Raw genomic sequence first — 18,944 nt, forward strand, 5'->3', positions numbered from 1 at the left:
CAGAATTTTACTCTCGCATAGGAAAAGTTGACAGGGTCGTTTAACAAAACAGAGTGATGAGCAGTTTGAAAAACACGTTCTCAGTTTTAGTAGATCGTTCGCTTGACGTAAGAATCTCTTCAGTTGGCAATCTGGTGATGTTAAGCAATCCATCAGTTGTCAAGTTGCAGTGAATATGGTGTGTCCAGATGATGACATCACTGTTGACAATAGCGAACTGAGAAACTTGTTTGAGCGTTTTCCGTCTTCCAGATCGGTCTGTCTCAATCCTTGAGGGATTAACAGCCTCTTTGACTAGAAAAACAGCCCGTTTACTCGGTAGAAATCACTGTGCGCCTGTGTTCACGTCACTCTGTTCACAGGGGAAGAGAGAAAGTCCGTGGAGCTTGAAGGCACTTTCTATTTTTTTTCTGTTAGGGTGCGGCAGCCGAGAGCGCACAGGTGCAGCGGATTTATAATCAAGAAGGTGAAGATGAGGAGCGGTGGAGTGCTTAGCTCTATGCTGTCATGACAATTTCAGATTTGTTACAACTTAAGCCAGCTCCTCCAGGGAAATCCCAAGGTGCTCCCTGCCAGTCCCTCCAGTGTGTCCCACCTCTTCCTTTAGGTGTCCTCCTGGTTGGACACACCCGGAAAACCTCACTAGGGACTAGGGAGGCATCCAGAAGGCATCCTAACCAGATGTCCAAGATATTTGGCGTCTGCCTGATCGATCCCAGTGGCTGCCTGGTGGGATCTGGCTCCCTGGGCTCTGTTGGGTCATCGGCGGGGGTGGTTGCCCCTGGGTCCCGGGTCGCTGGGTTCCAGGCTCGGCCGGTTTGGGGGTGGGAGGCTGCGGGCGGGCCTGTGGGACTCTGCCGGCTGATGGTTGTGGCCCCCCAGGACAATCCTCTGCGCCTCTTGAGGGGGGTGGGGGCTTTTCTGGTTACAGTCTCCCTGGAGTTCCTGTGCTCTGGGGCAGCGCCTGGATCTCTGGGACTTGGAGCTCCCCCTGTCTCCTACGCATATTTGGGGGGCAGATCTGTGGCCCCTCACACTCTCTATTGGAGGCTCCTATAGAGAAACCTTACATAAACAAGCACATGTACACACACAGGTGCTCACATGGTGCTCTATGGGGGGCTGTAGGTCGAGCGTCTGGTCTTATTTTCTGGTTTCTTTGATCAACAACTTAAAAGTGCAAGCTCAGTCGCTGATAAGGCACAGAGCTTTATCAGAGGTCCACCCAGGTGCCTCGCCTGCTTTCTCAGAGAAGCCATCTGAAAGTGAGCCTTCATGCACTCTGTGTAAACGTTAACACAGCTCCAGGGTAGTGAGCTGCCTTTTCATTGGGCAGGGTTATAAATACTCTTTCAGTGCCATATGGGCTACTCTTTAGTATTCTTACATAACTCGGTGGATTTGTGGAGGAGGCTGGGAGCAGCATCCAAACGCCGCTCGCTGCCCACACAGATACAATGGAGAGGAGAGTGGAGTTTCAAACCCGTGGGAGGGAGGATGGAGCCAGAAAACGGGTTTAATGGAGAAGTCAGGGTCAGATTTACTGCTTTGTGCGCCTGTAATCATCAGTTCTGCATCACAGATATCATCTCTAACGTGGCATTCATCAGGTTTACACCACAAACGTAAGTATGTTCTCTAAACTGACCCCAGAGGATGCTTCACTGACTAAAGCCGCTGCTCCTTGTTCTAAATCAGCATTTACTCATTTATAAACACAAAGTTCATTCTGAACTAATCTGCCAGCCGTGCCCATGCTTCGTCCTCTGTTGGGCCAATCTGGCAGGCCAGACTACCAACAGCCCCCCCCCCCCCCACCGTCTCTGAGCTGAGAATAAAAATGACAACCTGAATGAAAATATGTTGCTTTAAGGATTTGAAAATGAACAAAATGGAGACAGAGCTGGAAATGGAGGAAATGCCTCTACTTTTTTTGTGGGTGAGACGTCGCCGCCACCATCATTACAAGGTTGGGAGAGTATGGGTATGGTGGCCAGGCAAGGAGTTTATGCCAATCTATTCCAAGAGATGCACCTGTCTCCTGATGTCGCTCCATCCCTCTCTAGATTCCCTTCTGTGTCTCATAGCGCCCTCATGTGTCCTTTGTCTGTGTCTCATTTATGTGTCTCCTGCTTGTTGGCCTTCATATCATTCCCTCAGGTCCGGTGTTCATTTAGTCATCCTCAGCCCCTCCAGTTGTAGCTCCAGCCTCTTTGTCCCCAGCTCAGTGTATGTGAGTGAGTGTATGTGTGTGTTATTGTGTGTGTGTGAGTCCTTCCCTCAGTCTTTAGGTTTAGTTTTGTGTTTATAGTTTTAGGTTTATCTGTCCTCCTTTGGTTCTGTTTCCCCATTTAGGTAATCATTGTCACCTGCCTTCCCTCCTGCCCTCACTCCACACACCTGCTTCCTGTTTCCTTAATTGTTCTCCCTGTGTATTTAAGCCCTGTCTTGTCTCTGTTTGGTGTCGGTCCATTGTATTGTTGTCAGCGTTTGTTCGTGCTCTGTCTGAGCTTCTTGTCTCCAGGTCTTCGTGCTCTTTGTGAGCTTTTTGTCTTAGGTTTTAGGTGCTCTAAGAGAGCTTTCGGTGTCCTGTGTTCAGGACCTTTTGTTCCTCTGACTTTGTGCTCTAAGTGAGCTTTGGGTGTCCTGTGCTCCAGGACTTTTGGACTTTTTGGCTCGCTGCCTTGGATTAATTTTTGTTCTTTCATTCCTAAATAAAAGGATTTTTACTTTTAACAACTCCTGCCTCGAGTCATCCTGGGTAATCTGCATATTTGGGTCCTAAACTTCCCCACAACGTGACAGTTATTTTCTGACACGCAGACAGGAGGCTGCCATCTTGGTTTCATGTAAGCGAAGAACGCGCTTTGATTGTTTATGTTTATGTATTTAACAGACGCTTTTGTCCAAAGTGACTTACAAGTGATAATCGGCATGTTGCCCTTGAGGCTAACAACAACAACAATAACAACAACTTGACATCAGTCATGGAGAGGAGGGAACAAGGAGTGGACAGTAGAGAGGGGGGACGGGTGCAGGGAGGGTACTAGTTTAGATGATGCTCTTGAAAATTGAAAAGGAAGCCACAGTTCTGGAAGTGCTTGGTAGGTCATTCCACATTTGTGGAACGATGCATGAGAAGAGTCTGGATTGTCCTGAGCGTGGTGTAGGCACTGCAAGCCGACCATCCTGTGATGACCAGAGCGGCTGGGCCGAGACGTAAGCCTCTGCAAGAGGATTCAGGTAGATGGGAGCCGTACCGTCTCGGTACAACTCCACTAGATTGTCCACTAGAATATTTCAGCTCAGCCAGCAGCTCAGTAGTGCGCACACGGTGAGCTTCTACCCCCCGTGAGGCGGAAAATACTAAACCGGTCAGATATTCACCTCAGTGAAAATCAGGCGTGCACAGCGAGGTATCCACAGAGCAAACGGTCATTCAACGCCGTTTGCTCTCGTGTGCGGCAGGCTGTAATCTACCCATCAGAGTTTCTGATTGGTGTATGTTAACGAGTGACTCGTCATGTTTGCAGATGGGTAATTGTGTGCTGACTTCAGTTAACATGATTGACTAGAGTGCTTTCTAAATGACCACGTGGTGTCGGCACTGAAACATGGAGGGGTTTGTGTTTAGAGTTTTGCAGCAACAGTTCACCAAATCTGACTCGTGTTAAAGCGGGGATGGCACGTCCGGTTCAGGGAAATGGGCGTGCTTTAGGAAAAATGGCGTCGTGGTTTTGGACTTTGGGTTCAAAAGGTTGGCTACAATGTTTAAGCAATCGAGAAAAACTGTAATGTAAAACAAAATAAAGTAAGCCACTATAAATAGAATAAAAAACACAAGGAGACAGATCACGAGGTTGACAACTCAAGATGCATACGCTAAAGGCCAAAGTGAACAAGCGAGTCTTTATCTATCTATCTATCTATCTATCTATCTATCTATCTATCTATCTATCTATCTATCTATCTATCTATCTATCTATCTATCTATCTATCTATCTATCTATCTATCTATCTATCTTCTATCTATCTATCTATCTATCTATCTATCTAGAGGACCTTTAAGGCCTGGTTCTGTGTTAGCGGGTTCCTCCTCAGTAAGAGAGAGAGAGAGAGAGAGAGAGAGAGAGAGAGAGAGAGAGAGAGAGAGAGAGAGAGAGAGAGAGAGAGAGAGAGAGAGAGAGAGAGAGAGAGAGAGAGAGAGAGAGAGAGAGAGAGAGAGAGAGAGAGAGAGAGAGAGAGAGAGAGAGAGAGAGAGAGAGAGAGAGAGAGAGAGAGAGAGAGAGAGAGAGAGAGAGAGAGAGAGAGAGAGAGAGAGAGAGAGAGAGAGAGAGAGAGAGAGAGAGAGAGAGAGAGAGAGAGAGATCCGCCCACATCTCGCAGCGCACGAGACATTTAGCGCTCCAAGCTGGTCCGTGCGCGTGAACGTGTCCCCGTCTTCCTCTCGCTTAGTAAAAACGACCCGGGGACGCCGAGCTGAGCTCACGCGGAGCGATGGCGTCTGCGGCAGCGCCGCTGGACGGTGTTTACTACGCGAAGCACGCGAGCGAAACGGTGCTGGGAGGGACGGACGCCGCGCGCAGCCGCCCCCTTTAACGTTACATCACTCCGGTTTGTCTCCGTTCCTCAGCTCGGGTGAGCTCGGAGCTGCGGGGGAGACCGCTTCCAGCCGGCCGTCGACCTCCAACGGTGAATTTTACGCACGCGACCCCGTCCGCTACTGCTGGAACCTCCCCAGGTCCGCCACTCCTCCACCCAGCAGCGGTGCACCTCCAGGCGGGGCGGTGGTGGTGGAACCCGAGAGCATCCCTCCATCCTCCAGAGCTAAGAGGGAGGGGGCCTGGAGGGGCGGCCGCGGTAGACGCACCGTCTGCCTGCGGAGGTTGGGCTGAAGCGCCGCTGTGCTGAAGGATGCTGCGGGAGTAGCGCAGCTCCGAGCGGAAGAACATGGGGAAGGACCAGGAACTGCTGCAGGCGGTGAAGACCGAGGACCTGCTCACCGTCCAGAAGCTGCTGCAGAGGCCGGGAAAAGCAAGTAAGATGCCCTGTTCTCTTCTAACCAACTTCCACTGGTTTCACTGGGATGTGAGAGAATTTGCTGGCTGTCCAAGGCCTTAGTGATGAAGATGATGATGATGATGAGGATGTGAATACATGCCTGGGGCTCTGGGCCAGGCTATCAGAACAGATTACTGGTGTGACTGATAGCTCATCAGGAGTCCTGCTGCAGCAGGGAGGAAGAGAGGAGAGCAGGTTGGACGTGACGCTTCCTCTCAGGAGGCAGATGCCACCACCGGCCTCGTGACTGTTAGTTTAACAAACCTCTGTCTCCCAGCTCAAACACAGCAGCAGACCGTCCTCTAGTTTCTGCAGGCGATGTCTTAGCCACATCCAGCATAGTTCCTCCTGCACATCCCACTCTAATGTGTGGGCAACACAGAGCTGCAGACGGATCATTCTGTCCAGGCTGCTGATGCCTCCACTGATTTACTGCATCCTTATGGGATGCTTCGGAGGCTGCAGGGCCACGGCTCATGAGATGGTTCTCAGATGTAACAAGGAGCTTAAATTCATACGTAGGATCTGTTCTGACCCTGCGATGGACGGGCACTCTGTCCAGGGTGTACCCCGCCTGATTGCCCATTGACCGCTGGAGATAGGCACCAGCTCCCCCCGCGACCCCACGTGGACAAGCGGGTTCAGAAAATGGATGGATGGTTCTGTTCTGACCCGTGTATGCACTTGCACTAACGGTTCTGGTTAGACAGCTTCACTGCTGCATCTGAATGTGCACTCAGGCTGCAGCTCCAGCAGCAGGTGGGCCACACATCTGTTAATTATCACCCACCACTGAAAAAGAAGGATCTTTCTGACTGGGTGTTGATTAGGTAAATATGGAGTTTTCTTGGATCAGCTGTTAGTCTGGCTGAATCAAGATGGCAGTCCCAGCTAGCCACATGAGCTAAAACGTGGTAGGTCCTCCCAAATGAATTAGTTCTTCAGAGAAGCTCCTGATAATTGGTTGTTTGTGGAGCCCCTGAAAGGTTCCACAGATAACCTAATAAAGTTAATTAAAGAACCCCTTTATAAATGTTTCTTGGAGAACCGAAGAAGGTTCCCCTATGTTATGACTAATTAGAACCATCTTTGATTCCAACTTCAACCTTTGTTTTTAGCAGTGTAGCTAAGAGCCCTCTCTACGGACTCCGGTAAGAAACTGCTGCAGAGAACATCTCAGTCTGAAGGTGCAGGACGGGAGAATGACATCTGGTCTCAAATGTGGGTACTGCATGCCGGGTATCAAAACAAGCGAGTCCAGTCCGAGCGACTGTGAGCAACGGATCAGCACCGGAGCATCCATTCTTAGCTCAACGTTAGCCTGTAGCCTTCCTTACTCGACATAGGGAGCCTAACGCCCAGAACACACCAGACACGGAGCGCGACCATGTGCCAATTGTTTCGTGAGCCGTGATTTAGCCGCATACGTTCTGGCAGGAAGTCCAACCAAAGCAGAAGAGGCAGGATGGTAAATTTAACAAAATAAAAAGACATTTATAAAAATAAAACTCCGCAATCAATAAATGTGATCATTTTTGTATGTCTAAACAGAATAGAGAGATGAAAATGAACACACACACACACACACACACACACACACACACACACACACACACACACACACACACACACACAGGTTTGGGAAACAGTAGGCGTGAGCAGAAGTGCTCGGTGAAAATTCTCGCCAGATGTGAGCAGAGGAGGAGCGAACAGCGCACGGATTTGGTGAGCGATCCACTTCGCGGTGCTTCGCAGCTGGTGTGTTCCGGGCGTTACTCTCCTCCCTTTCCGGTCGGCTCCTGGGTCCCCGGAAGAACGATAAAATGATGCAAGTCAACGGAGCTAAAGAGCTTTTTCCTAACCCGCTTCGCCTCAGACCCTGGAGCATTTATGCTGTACCGCAATTTAAATGAAAACTAATGACGGTGTTTGGACCACGCCAGTCACGTACTTTGAGATTTATCAGCTTGTAAAAATTCGTTATTAGCATGACTACAAATCAGACGTCAGCACGTCACATATGTGACATCACCACATAAGCTCCTCCCCCCTAGCGTAGCTGCTACTCACCACATGACCAGATTTATGGTGGTTCTTTCCTCCTGTGAACTTACAGCCCTTTTCCCTCAGTTTTCTCCGTGTCCGGTTCGATGACGTCACTGTGGTGAAGTGCATTTGTAGTCCAGGACTTATTTTCACACAAAACCTAAAATATAGTTCCCCCATTTGAAAATAAGTGCGTTTTTGGTATCAAAGTGTGTCTTTTAAATTCACGGACATCATACGTGAAATCCACGGCACAAAACAAGCAGAGTTAGAAAACTGCATTTTTAGCCGCGTTGACTTGCGTTCACTGTTTCGTTCTTCCGGGGAGCCTAGTATCTTCTGGGGACCCGTCCTTCCGGTCCGGAAGTAGATGGGCGTGACGTAGGCTCCCTATCAGAGTAAAACCAAAAGAATTCATGGCTTTGTAGAGGTACAAGAGAAAACTTCTGGGCCCTCATTTATCAACCGTACTCACAAACAGATTTGTGCGTATTTTGTGCACAGGACCACTTTTGTGCTTTGTGTGGTGTTTACCAGTTTGTACTTACGTGTTGAAACACTCCTAAGCATAAGAGCAGCTGTGACCGTGTGTAGGAACAGCATCTGGTGGTAGAACGGGGGAACTGCAGTACCGAAGGTGTCAGTCATCCACACGAGTTCTTACCTTTTACAAAAGGAATATGTATGTATTTAAAAATACAGATTTTCTGTTTACTTGCTGGGTAACATGATGCATGTGTACTCTGTGAATCAGTACTTGCTAAGTTTGTTAGCAAAGGGTAAGCAATAGCTTCAGCCTATACCTGTTTGTTATGTTAAAGAAGCATCTTTTATTTATTGTAAAATAATACGTGAGTGTACTGTTGAACTAATCTGAATCATCCACTAATTATTTTACCCACCAAATGCTTCTTATGTAGGTGGAAAAACGGCTTTTTTGCGTAACTGGTGCTGAAACCAAAAAATGACAAGCGTGACCGACGGGAATCCGACGTTATATCATGGCTGTTCTGTTATTGGACGATTAACCGAGCGTGCTCTCTGGAGGGAACGCGTTCTCCGTGAAGGAAATCCTTCTGCTGTGCTGGGATTTGGGACCAACCTCACAGATCCGATTCAGGTTCATATTTTATCTTACAACTACAAGAACCTCCACTGCTCCCTGATCATACACACCGCATTATTTTGAGTTGTTTGAAGGACCAAGGCCGGTAAACAGGAGCGACCGTCCTGCCAGGAATAAATAAAAGAAGGAATCTGATCAGTTGTGGAGTAACGGCTTGTTAGGGAGTCGTTCTGGTTGGAGTTAGTTTTTATTTGGAAATGTTGTCTGAGAATGCAGCCTCTTCTGAGCTGTCATCCATTCTGGTTACCATGGCAACGCAAACAGTAACTACGTCCCTCTTTGGCTTTTTTAAAAGGAGAAGAACAGACAGTCCCCAGCGGGCTGTGTCGCCTTCACTCCAGCATGATTGAGACACTGAACTGATTATTTCACTGCTGAACTCTTACTTATGGTTCCTTAAAAAGGCTGGCATCAAAGAAGTTGTCTCATGTTAAAAAGTCGTATTTATTACAAAGCTAAAGGGTTTCATCTGGTAAACGAGTTAATGGCCTCTGGGCCACAGAAGGGCAAGCCCACGCTGCAGGGCTCAGCGGTGCATACGGCTACTAAACGGTGAGCATTAATTAAGGAGCGATGAGCTCCAAAAGTCAACAGACCATGCAGTGGAGCAGGAAACCCACTGGCTTAAAATCTGTCTAATAATGCAGAGTTGGTAGAGGCCAGCCTCACGGCTAGGGGCAAATAGAGAGCTTTTCAGAGCTCGGTGTGTACTAGAGCACGTCACGAAACCACCTCTGGGCTGCAGATAAGTGCACTTCGGCTGGAAGCTCCTCCTGATGACTGGTCCAGTGGGAACTGTTCAACCAATTACAATTCATAACACACGCACACACACACGCATGCACGCACACACACACGCACACACACACACACACACACGCATTCACGCACGCACACACACACACACACACACACACACACACACACACACACACACACACACACACACACACACACACACACACACACACACACAATTTGTTAAAAGGAAAATGTTTTATTGTTAGTTATAATAGTTTGTATTATAATATTATAGCAGTATAGTATTATAATACTTAATATAATTGTAATACTATACTATTATAACAGTATAGTATTATAATTATATTGACCTATGGTGAAGGTTCATCTTAGGCCTAGTTCTTAGCATTTGTACTCTTTTTTTAATGTTCTGATCATTTTAGTTTAATGGCTTTTAAATCTTTTACTGTCATTTAAATGTTGTACTTCTACATTTTATTATATAACAGTTTTAATGTGTTTTAGTTGTTCTTAACACTCTGTTCAGCACCTTGGGCCCCCTTGATTGGGGTAGGAAGTATAGTATTGTAATAATATAATAGTATTGTATTGTAATAAAATAATAGTATAGTATTGTAATAATATAATAGTATAGTATTGTAATAATATAATAGTATAGTTTTGTAAAAATCTAATAGTATAGTATTGTGAAAATATAATAGTATAGTATTGTAATAATATAATAGCATAGTATTGTAATAATATAATAGTGTAGTATTGTAAAAATCAATAGTATAGTATTGTAATAATATAATAGTAAAGTATTGTAGTAATATAGAATAGTATTGAAATAAGATAATAGTATATTAATGTAATAATATAATAGCATAGTATTGTAATAATATGATAGTGTAGTATTGTAAAAATCAATAGTATAGTATTGTAAAAGTCTAATAGTATAGTATTGAAATAATATAATAGCACAGTATTGTAATAATATAATACTATAGCATTGTAATAATATAATAGTATAGTATTGTAATAATATAATAGCATAGTATTGTAAAAAACTAATAGTATAGTATTGTAATAATATAATAGTATAGTTTTGTAATGATATAATAGCATAGTATTGTAATAATGTAATAGTATAGTATTGTAAAAATCTAATAGCATGTTATTATAAAAATATAATAGTATATTATTGTGATAATATAATAGTATAGTATTGTAATAATATAATAGTATAGTATTGTAAAATCTAATAGTATAGTATTGTAATAATATAATAGTATAGTTTTATAATAGCATAGTATTGTAATAATGTAATAGTATAGTATTGTAAAAATCTAATAGTATAGTATTGTAAAAATCTAATAGCATGTTATTATAAAAATATAATAGTATATTATTGTGATAATATAATAGTATAGTATTGTAATAATATAATAGTATAGTATTGTAATAATATAATAGCATAGTATTGTAAAAAACTAATAGTATAGTATTGTAATAATATAATAGTATAGTTTTGTAATGATATAATAGCATAGTATTGTAATAATGTAATGTAATATAGTATTGTAAAAATCTAATAGTATAGTATTGTAAAAATCTAATAGCATGTTATTATAAAAATATAATAGTATATTATTGTGATAATATAATAGTATAGTATTGTAATAATATAATAGTATAGTATTGTAAAATCTAATAGTATAGTATTGTCATAATATAATGACATAGTATTGTAATAATATAATAGCATAGTATTGTAATAATATAATAGTATAGTGTTGTAAAAATATAATAGTATAGTATTGTAATAATATAATAGTATAGTATTGTAATAATATAATAGCATAGTATTGTAATAATATAATAGTGTAGTATTGTAAAAATCAATAGTATAGTGTTGTAAAAATGTAATAGTATACTATTGTAATAATATAATAGCACAGTATTGTAATAATATAATAGTATAGTGTTGGAAAAATATAATAGCATAGTATTGTAAAAACTAATAGTATAGTATTGTAATAATGCAATAGTATAGTATTGTAAAAATCTAATAGTGTAGTATTGTAAAAAACTAATAGTATAGTATTGTAATAATATAATAGCATAGTATTGTAAAAAACTAATAGTATAGTATTGTAAAAATTTAATAGTATGTTATTGTAAAAATATAATAGTATAGTATTGTGATAATATAATAATATAGTATTGTAACAATATAATAGTATAGGATTGTAAAAATCTAATAGTATAGTATTGTGATAATATAATAACATAGTATTGTAATAATAAAACAGCATAGTATTGTAATAATATAACAGTATAGTATTGGAAAAATATAATAGTATAGTATTGTAATAATATAATAGTATAGTATTGTAATAATATAATAGTATAGTATTGTAATAATATAATAGCATAGTATTGTAATAATATAATAGTGTAGTATTGTAAAAATCAATAGTATAGTGTTGTAAAAATATAATAGTATAGTATTGTAATAATATAATAGCACAGTATTGTAATAATATAATAGTATAGTATTGTAATAATATAATAGCATAGTATTGTAAAAACTAATAGTATAGTATTGTAATAATATAACAGTATAGTTTTGTAATAATATAATAGCATAGTATTGTAAAAATATAAAAGTATAGTATTGTAAAAATATAATAGTATAGTATTGTAATAATATAAAAGTATAGTTTTGTAATAATATAATAGCATAGTATTGTAAAAATATAAACGTATAGTATTGTAAAAATCTAATAGTATATTATTGTAATAGTCTAATAGTATAGTATTGTAAAAATCTAATAGTATATTATTGTAATAATATAATAGTATAGTATTGTAAAAATCTAATAGTATAGTATTGTAATAATCTAATAGTATAGTATTTTAATAATATAATAGTATAGTATTATAATAATATAATAGTATAGTATTATAATGATATAATAGTATAGTATTATAATAATATAATACCATACCAACTTTATGTCTGTAGCACAACTTAAGACACAGCGTGAGAGCTGCCCAAAGTGCTGAACAGACAGGATCAATTAAAACAAAATTAAAAACATTAAGAAGATAAAACACAACAACAAAAACTATAAAATCATAATAGGATAACGTGAATCACTGTCTAAAAGCCAAGTGATAAAAGTAGGTTTTTAAATTAGATTTAAAAACAGGCAGAGAGGATGCCAGCGTAACTGTATTGGGCCGTGAGTTCCAGAGCATGGGGGCAGCGTGGAAAAACGCACGTTCACCTCGTGATTTGTAGGATATCCGGGGAGTGCAAAGCAGTAGACGGTCAGCTGGCCTCAACATACGAGTAGGTACATAAGGAGTCAGCAGGTCAGACAGATAAGGAGGAGCTAGGTCGTGTAGGGCTTTAAAAACAAACATCAATATCTTAAAACGCACAGGAAATGTGATGGGGAGCCAGTGAAGACATTCCAGGACTGGTGTAATATGGCTATGTTGACTTGTGTTTGTTAAAACCCTACCAGCAGCATTTTGGACAACCTGCAGCAGGTTCAGAGCAGAGACAGGAGTTCCAAATAATAATGCGTTAGCGAAGTCCAAGCAAGAGGCGACGAAAGAAAAACAGAGAGTTTGCAACTGATTCCAAGTGCTTCCTCTTTAAGATCGGTCTTAAACGAGATAGGCGGCGTAACTGATAAAAACAATACCTCATCACTGAGTTGATCTGAGGAGTCGTTGGGAGGTTGGCATCCACTTTTACCCCGAGGCTTTTTACACACTGCTTAGGGTTTAAACCATCAAAAGTGGAATGAGAGCCAGAAGAATTGTGGGTATCAAAGACATTGAACTCAGTCTTTAAATCATTCAGCCTGAGGAAATTGGCCGCTAGCCAGCCCTTTACGTCTGTCATGCATGCCACAAGACGAGAGTCCACATTTCCATTTTTTGGCTCCACGTATAGTTGACAATCATCAGCATAGATGTGATAGTTAAGACTGTGCCGATTTAGGATTTTGCCCAGTGGTAAGAGATATATAGAGAACAGAAGAGGCCCTAGAACAGAGCCCTGCGGTACACCCCAAGGCAGAGGAAGAGAGGAGGAACAATCACCAATCACAACAGTAATAGATCTGCTGGATAAATAGGAGCGAAACCATTCAAGTGCAACCCCCTTTACCCCAAACCAAGACTCAAGACGGCCCAGCAGAATATAGTGGTCCACAGTATCAAAAGCTGCTGAAAGGTCTAGCAACTATAATAGTTGATACTGATACTGTGAACAACTATATTCAGCTGGACCGTCTTGAGTCTTGGTTTGGGGTAAAGGGGGTTGCACTTGAATGGTTTCGCTCCTATTTATCCAGCAGATCTATTACTGTTGTGATTGGTGATTGTTCCTCCTCTCTTCCTCTGCCTTGGGGTGTACCGCAGGGCTCTGTTCTGTGGGCTCTTCTTTTCTCTATATATCTTTATCTTTTCTTCAAACAGTCATACACATTCTGGCACAACTGCCCTGGGGCGCCCTGATAGAGGCGAGGCTGCTGAGCACTGGTCCCTCCATCCACCACCAGCAGGCAAGCACCAGCAGGCAAGGTGTTGCCCAAGGACACAACAGCAGCTCTGTCCAGAGCCAGGATCGAACCTGCAACCTTCCGATTACTGGACAACCCGCTCAACCTGTTGAGCTACTGCTGTGTCCTGCTCAAGGACCACTGCAATTGACAGAGCCTGGGTTTGAACCTCCAACCCTCTGAACCTCTAACCCCTCAGCCGCTGTCTCCCCATGGTCAAATGCTGAGATGATGACCTGATCCAGTTTCTCACTGGGCCATAACTGTAGGTATCAGTTTAGGGACAGGATTCAGAAACTCAAGGGAGTTTCCAAAATGTCTCGAACCATTCTCAAGTTTTCACCGCAGCTGCTGACATTTAAGCTTTCCTCTCGAATAAGATGCAGAGACTTTGCAGGCTTCTGGGACCGTTCTCAGACCCTCTTCAGTTTTATCTCTGAGTCAGAAAGTGTTGCCTGACCCACAAGACAGACCAGAACATGAGTCGATACCAACAGGTGTCGATTCTGGGATGCTTCCCACCTGTTTAGGTATGTAGCTCATTCCATGGAGCTATACGTCATGGTAAAGGAGTCTCATCAGACTTCTGCAACACAGGATTCAATTACAAATACATTATCGATCAAATATGAAGGTATGTGAGTGTTTTGAGCTTTATTTTATGTACCTGTTGCAGGTGCTTTGGACATTGCTCCGTCTTTTAGCATCTAATATGTTCAGGTTCAGGACACCATCGCTTCTCAGTGAACACTCAGAATCACTCAACATCATCACCACATTACTGGAGCTTTTTATGGCTCCACTCTCTGGGCTTTTGTGACCAACAGCACTGAGTCGAATGAATGAATGAATGAATGAAGGACCATCAGACCCATCTGATGGTTATTCCTGCTCAGAGCCTGTTGTTTAAGTCCTGTCAGCCTGCTGGCTCCATTACACCACTTGCTCTTGTTGGAGGAACGGTCGCTCAGACATACTACATGTTTTGTTTACGTAGCTAGCAGAGATGCTAATGGCTAGCCTGGCGTTAGCGAGGCTGCACACTCACAAAGAAACAGCAAGAGGGAAAGCTCCAGCCTTCATTGGTGGTGGGATCTCTGACTGACCCGGGATCTGTTGTATCAGCTGTTTCACACACTGAAGGTTTTCCGGGGAGCAGCGAGCACTGCAGGGGGCGGGGTTACAGGAGCCTGATGCTGGGGCTGGGTTAGGGCCCTTTTCTGCCCCTCGCCCAGCACTGCTCATGAGTGTGAGAGGCAGACTCTGGTTTTCCTGCTTTCTGCAGCAGCGGAACGGGATTTACCGTAATAACACTAAAGTGGGCGTGAAAGCACAACTTCTCCTCTTTTAAACGAGCCTGGTCATTCTGTTTTAACCTCTGGATAAGATGTGATAAAGGATCACCATCAGCATTACTGAGTTGTGATTTTATCTGTGACACGAGTTATTTTCATCAGCCTGAGTTTAAACCTGGCTGCACAGTGGTGCAGTGGTTAGCGCTGTTCCCCTCACAGTCCCAAAACATGACTGTCAGGTTCTGGTCTATCTAAATTATCCTTAGGTGTGTGTGTGTGCATGGCTGTTGGTCCTGTGTTGCCCTGCGATGGACTGGCGACCTGTCCAGGGTGGACCCCGCTCAGATTTCTGAGAAAAAAGACTTTATTCGGTGTCCCCAAGTCTGTCCTAGACACGTGTCTCAGAAGTATCAGCAAGAGCAGAAACTCTAAACCAATGATAATTCTGGTGAGTTGAGGGGAAAATGGCTAAAAGCTGCATGTCCCTGATGTAGGGACAGCGTCCACGAGGACAAGACCTGGAGGGACAAGGATGGATCAGGAAGGAGTCCATCAGAGGGTCAGCTCAGTCAGAGGACAGGCTGAGATGGTCTGGACACATCCAGAGGAGGGTCAATGAAGACATTACAAGGATGCTGATGCTGAGAGGAAGACCAACAAGGAGAGAGGACATGAGGTCATGGGGACATGTGCTGATGCCTTTCTGCTTCATGGCCGAGCTGTGATCACCAGCTGGAGTGTGTCACACACAGTCAGATGTTCTTCAGCTTGTGTAGATGAGATGAACACCACCCCTCCCCCACACGCTGGTGGGAGCTGTCAGTCAGCTGGACGTGACGGAGTAGATGATGAAGTACAAGTTCCTCCTGATCTGCACGTCAACATCTGCTGTCTGGAGGTTCTTCTGGACGCACAAGCCTTAGTCAGACTCAGCGCTGTGGCTCGGCTGCCAGAAGAAGGAAACGTTTATACGTCACATGACCCATAAAAGGTTTCAGCCTCAGGTCATCATCAGACCAGAGCCGGTCAGAAACTCTACCTTCATTCTATTGAACAGAACCATTCCTGCAGTGTAGACATGGTGGATCGTCCTGCTTTGGTCTCTGCAGGTAGCTCCAAAACGTCGTCGCTCACTTCTGCTGCTGGCTGCCTCCATGATTGAGTTACAGGACAGATGGAGACAGACAGACAGACAGACAGACAGACAGAGAGAGAGAGAGAGAGAGAGAGAGAGAGAGAGAGAGAGAGAGAGAGAGAGAGAGAGAGAGAGAGAGAGAGAGAGAGAGAGAGAGAGAGAGAGAGAGAGAGAGAGAGAGAGAGAGAGAGAGAGAGAGAGAGAGAGAGAGAGAGAGAGAGAGAGAGAGAGAGAGAGAGAGAGAGAGAGAGAGAGAGAGAGAGAGAGAGAGAGGTGGATAGATGTTTTTGCCTTGGGGAGGGTGGAGATACAGATGTGGGTGGGCAGATGGAGGAAGAGTGATCACGGAGAGGGAGTGTAGAAACCGTGAGATAGCTGAACACACACACGCGCGCGTGCACACACACACACACACACACACACACGCGCGTGCACACACACACACACACACACACAAGGGAAGGGATGCATCATGCACAACTGCTTTAGCATTTGCTGTCTCTATAAACTACAAACATGGAGAAAGACCGTACATCCATTTCCTGTTGTAGGAATTATTTGCTTAAAACAAGACTTCACAATAAGGGACTGTAGCGTGTTGTACTTCAGTTTAAACCATAAATAATGATGTGAATTTGGACCATGTCTGTCACGTACTTTAAGATCTATTAGCTTGTAAATATTCATAAATAAAATGTTTACAAGTCAGACGTGTCGTACATGACGTCACAGCTGAACCTCTTCTCCCCCTTAGTGGTTTTCTCCATGTTTAATGTTCCTTCTGTCATCCCGGAAGAAGGATGCGAAGCTCGCTAAACTCATCGTTCCTCTTCTCCGTGTCTGGTTTGATGACATCACTCTGGTGAGACGAGCAGCTGTAGTTCACTACGTGGTGAAAATCAGCGCTTTCTTGGCGTTTAAAATTCACAGACATATGTTAAATCCATGTAACTCTTATAGACTCCCATTCATTTTTTAGGTAGTATGGGACCCGTGGTGCAGTAAATGGGCGTGGCTTAGGCTCCCTACTGACACTTAGTACGTGACATCACGCTGCTCGTGGGACCGCAGCCCTCACCATGATGGAGGGCAGAAAGACCGTTGACACACGTTGAAGCTCCATTAAATCTAGTCAAAACAAGCCGGTTTGCATCCCTTTGTGGCTTTAATTTCACAATAAAATAATAACAAGCGTCTAAACTCAGTAACTCAGTAAAACGGGGATGAACACCAGCGGTAGGCGACTCACAGTTGTCAGCGGGTGACTTTCAGATTTGCAGCGAACTCCTTTTAGTGAGTAAGACTCGTGCGAACACGGACGACTGTGATGCGTTCGTGCTACTTATTCATAACCCTATCTGCTGTAATGGAGGGTGTGCTGTACTGTCTACTGTAGTGAAGAGTGAGATAATTAGTTACTATAATATTATTCCAGTTTAGGATTACATGTGTTAAAATTACATTATTTATTGATCACGATGGGCGTCGCCGTTAAGTGATGTCTTGTCCCATCTCGGTGTGCGAGTAGCTTCTGAACCCAGTGACCTCGCCAGCGACAGAAACTGGTAGGATCCCGACTTTATTTAGTTTTTCTAATCATCTCCGGGTTAAAGTGAAACGCTGTTCATCCCAGAGTGTTGAAGTCCAGCGGGCGAAGTCCGGCTACCTGGTGACATTGATGAGCAGCAGCAGGGAGAACGTAAGCTTACGTTTGTAAGCTAGATAACACGTAACTCTCATAGACACTGCCCTCAGTGAGCCCCACCTAGCTGTGTTAAGTCTCCCACAGGTGAACTGGGCTTGAACCAGTAGAAACCAGGCTAAACTGGTAAAAACAACCTCTTTGCTGCTGTCCTCCACGGTGGAGCCACGTGAACAGGTGACGTAGGTGCAAAGGGCCAATAGCCTGAGCAGGGGATGGGTGGGCGTGGCCAGCTCCAGCTTTTTATCTTAAAGTGACAGAGCCCTGAAACAACTCATTCTGGAAGGTACCGAAATGGTCAAGAATACAAATGCTAATAGATGCAATAGAGAGGCTTGGAGCAAAGGAAGTGGAACTACATCTTTTTGCTTCGATGAAAGTGTCTGTGTGCAGCACGTGGAGGTGTTTGTTGTGCTAACTCCCCCCCTACACACACACACACACACACACACACACACACACACACACACACACACCCAGAGTGTGTCCTCGTTGCTGCACATTCATGCCCGAGCAGCCAGTAAAAGCAGGAAATGATCCTTTATTTCCTCTTCACTCAGCTTCTGAACTCACAACAAGGTCTACTGTACCCGAAGTGGAGGAATGCTCCACCCTGCCCCGAGTGAAAACATCTCGCGTCGCCCTGGGACGTTCCTAATGAATGCTGCTGTTCTGCTGCCGCCACTAAAGAACGGCATGTGACACATTGTGGTTCCTGCTCGGGAAAAGGAGGCGTCACAGACACACCCTCGGGTCACGGATGCACCAGAATGCTGTGAGGAGCACAGTGGGTGTGCTATCTGATGTGTAGCGGAGCCTCGTTTCTCAACAGGGTCAGCTATTTGTAGATTTGGACTGGGCAGGACGATGAGCCAAACTCCAGAGAAGCTTCAGAAAATACAAACTAAACACGAAACAGGTTCCTTCTCACCGTTAAAAATCGTGCTTTTGTTAGTTTTACTGCAAAGAGAACAAGGTTATCACAAAGTTGTGAATCACCAAAAACAGGCCAGAAGGTTGGGATTAGGGATTTAGAAAACTACGGTGATTAATGTTAGCGTGTTTACTGGCAGTCTGATGCGTTGTTATTAATATAAAGGACTGAATAAATGACTAGCATATGAAGTCCTGACCAGAGTCTGCAGGATTAAACTTAACTTTTCAAGATCTCTCCGCTCTGCTCTGTTCTGTTCGTGGTTCCTCTGTCATGACCGGCTCTGCAGCCAGCTCCCTCTGGAGATCATATGGTTCC

General features: G+C 43.5%; 1 protein-coding gene across 8 annotated transcripts in view; it reads left to right on the forward strand.

Moving 5' to 3' along the window:
- The window catches only part of caskin1 (CASK interacting protein 1), a 142,739-nt gene that overhangs the window by 18,300 nt on the left and 105,495 nt on the right, over positions 1-18,944 (forward strand). For 7 of the 8 annotated variants that reach the window (XM_070543025.1, XM_070543026.1, XM_070543029.1 and 4 more), the window contains exon 1: positions 4,742-5,038. The exons of the other annotated variant lie outside the window; for it this stretch is intronic. In XM_070543025.1, the coding sequence (XP_070399126.1) occupies positions 4,951-5,038 (88 nt within the window). In that variant the 5' untranslated portion in view covers positions 4,742-4,950. Of the gene's footprint in view, positions 1-4,741; positions 5,039-18,944 lie in introns of those variants that run through there. 8 annotated transcript variants of the gene reach the window in all.

This window comes from Nothobranchius furzeri, chromosome 12, assembly GCF_043380555.1.
Source record: "Nothobranchius furzeri strain GRZ-AD chromosome 12, NfurGRZ-RIMD1, whole genome shotgun sequence".
Lineage (NCBI taxonomy): Eukaryota > Metazoa > Chordata > Actinopteri > Cyprinodontiformes > Nothobranchiidae > Nothobranchius > Nothobranchius furzeri.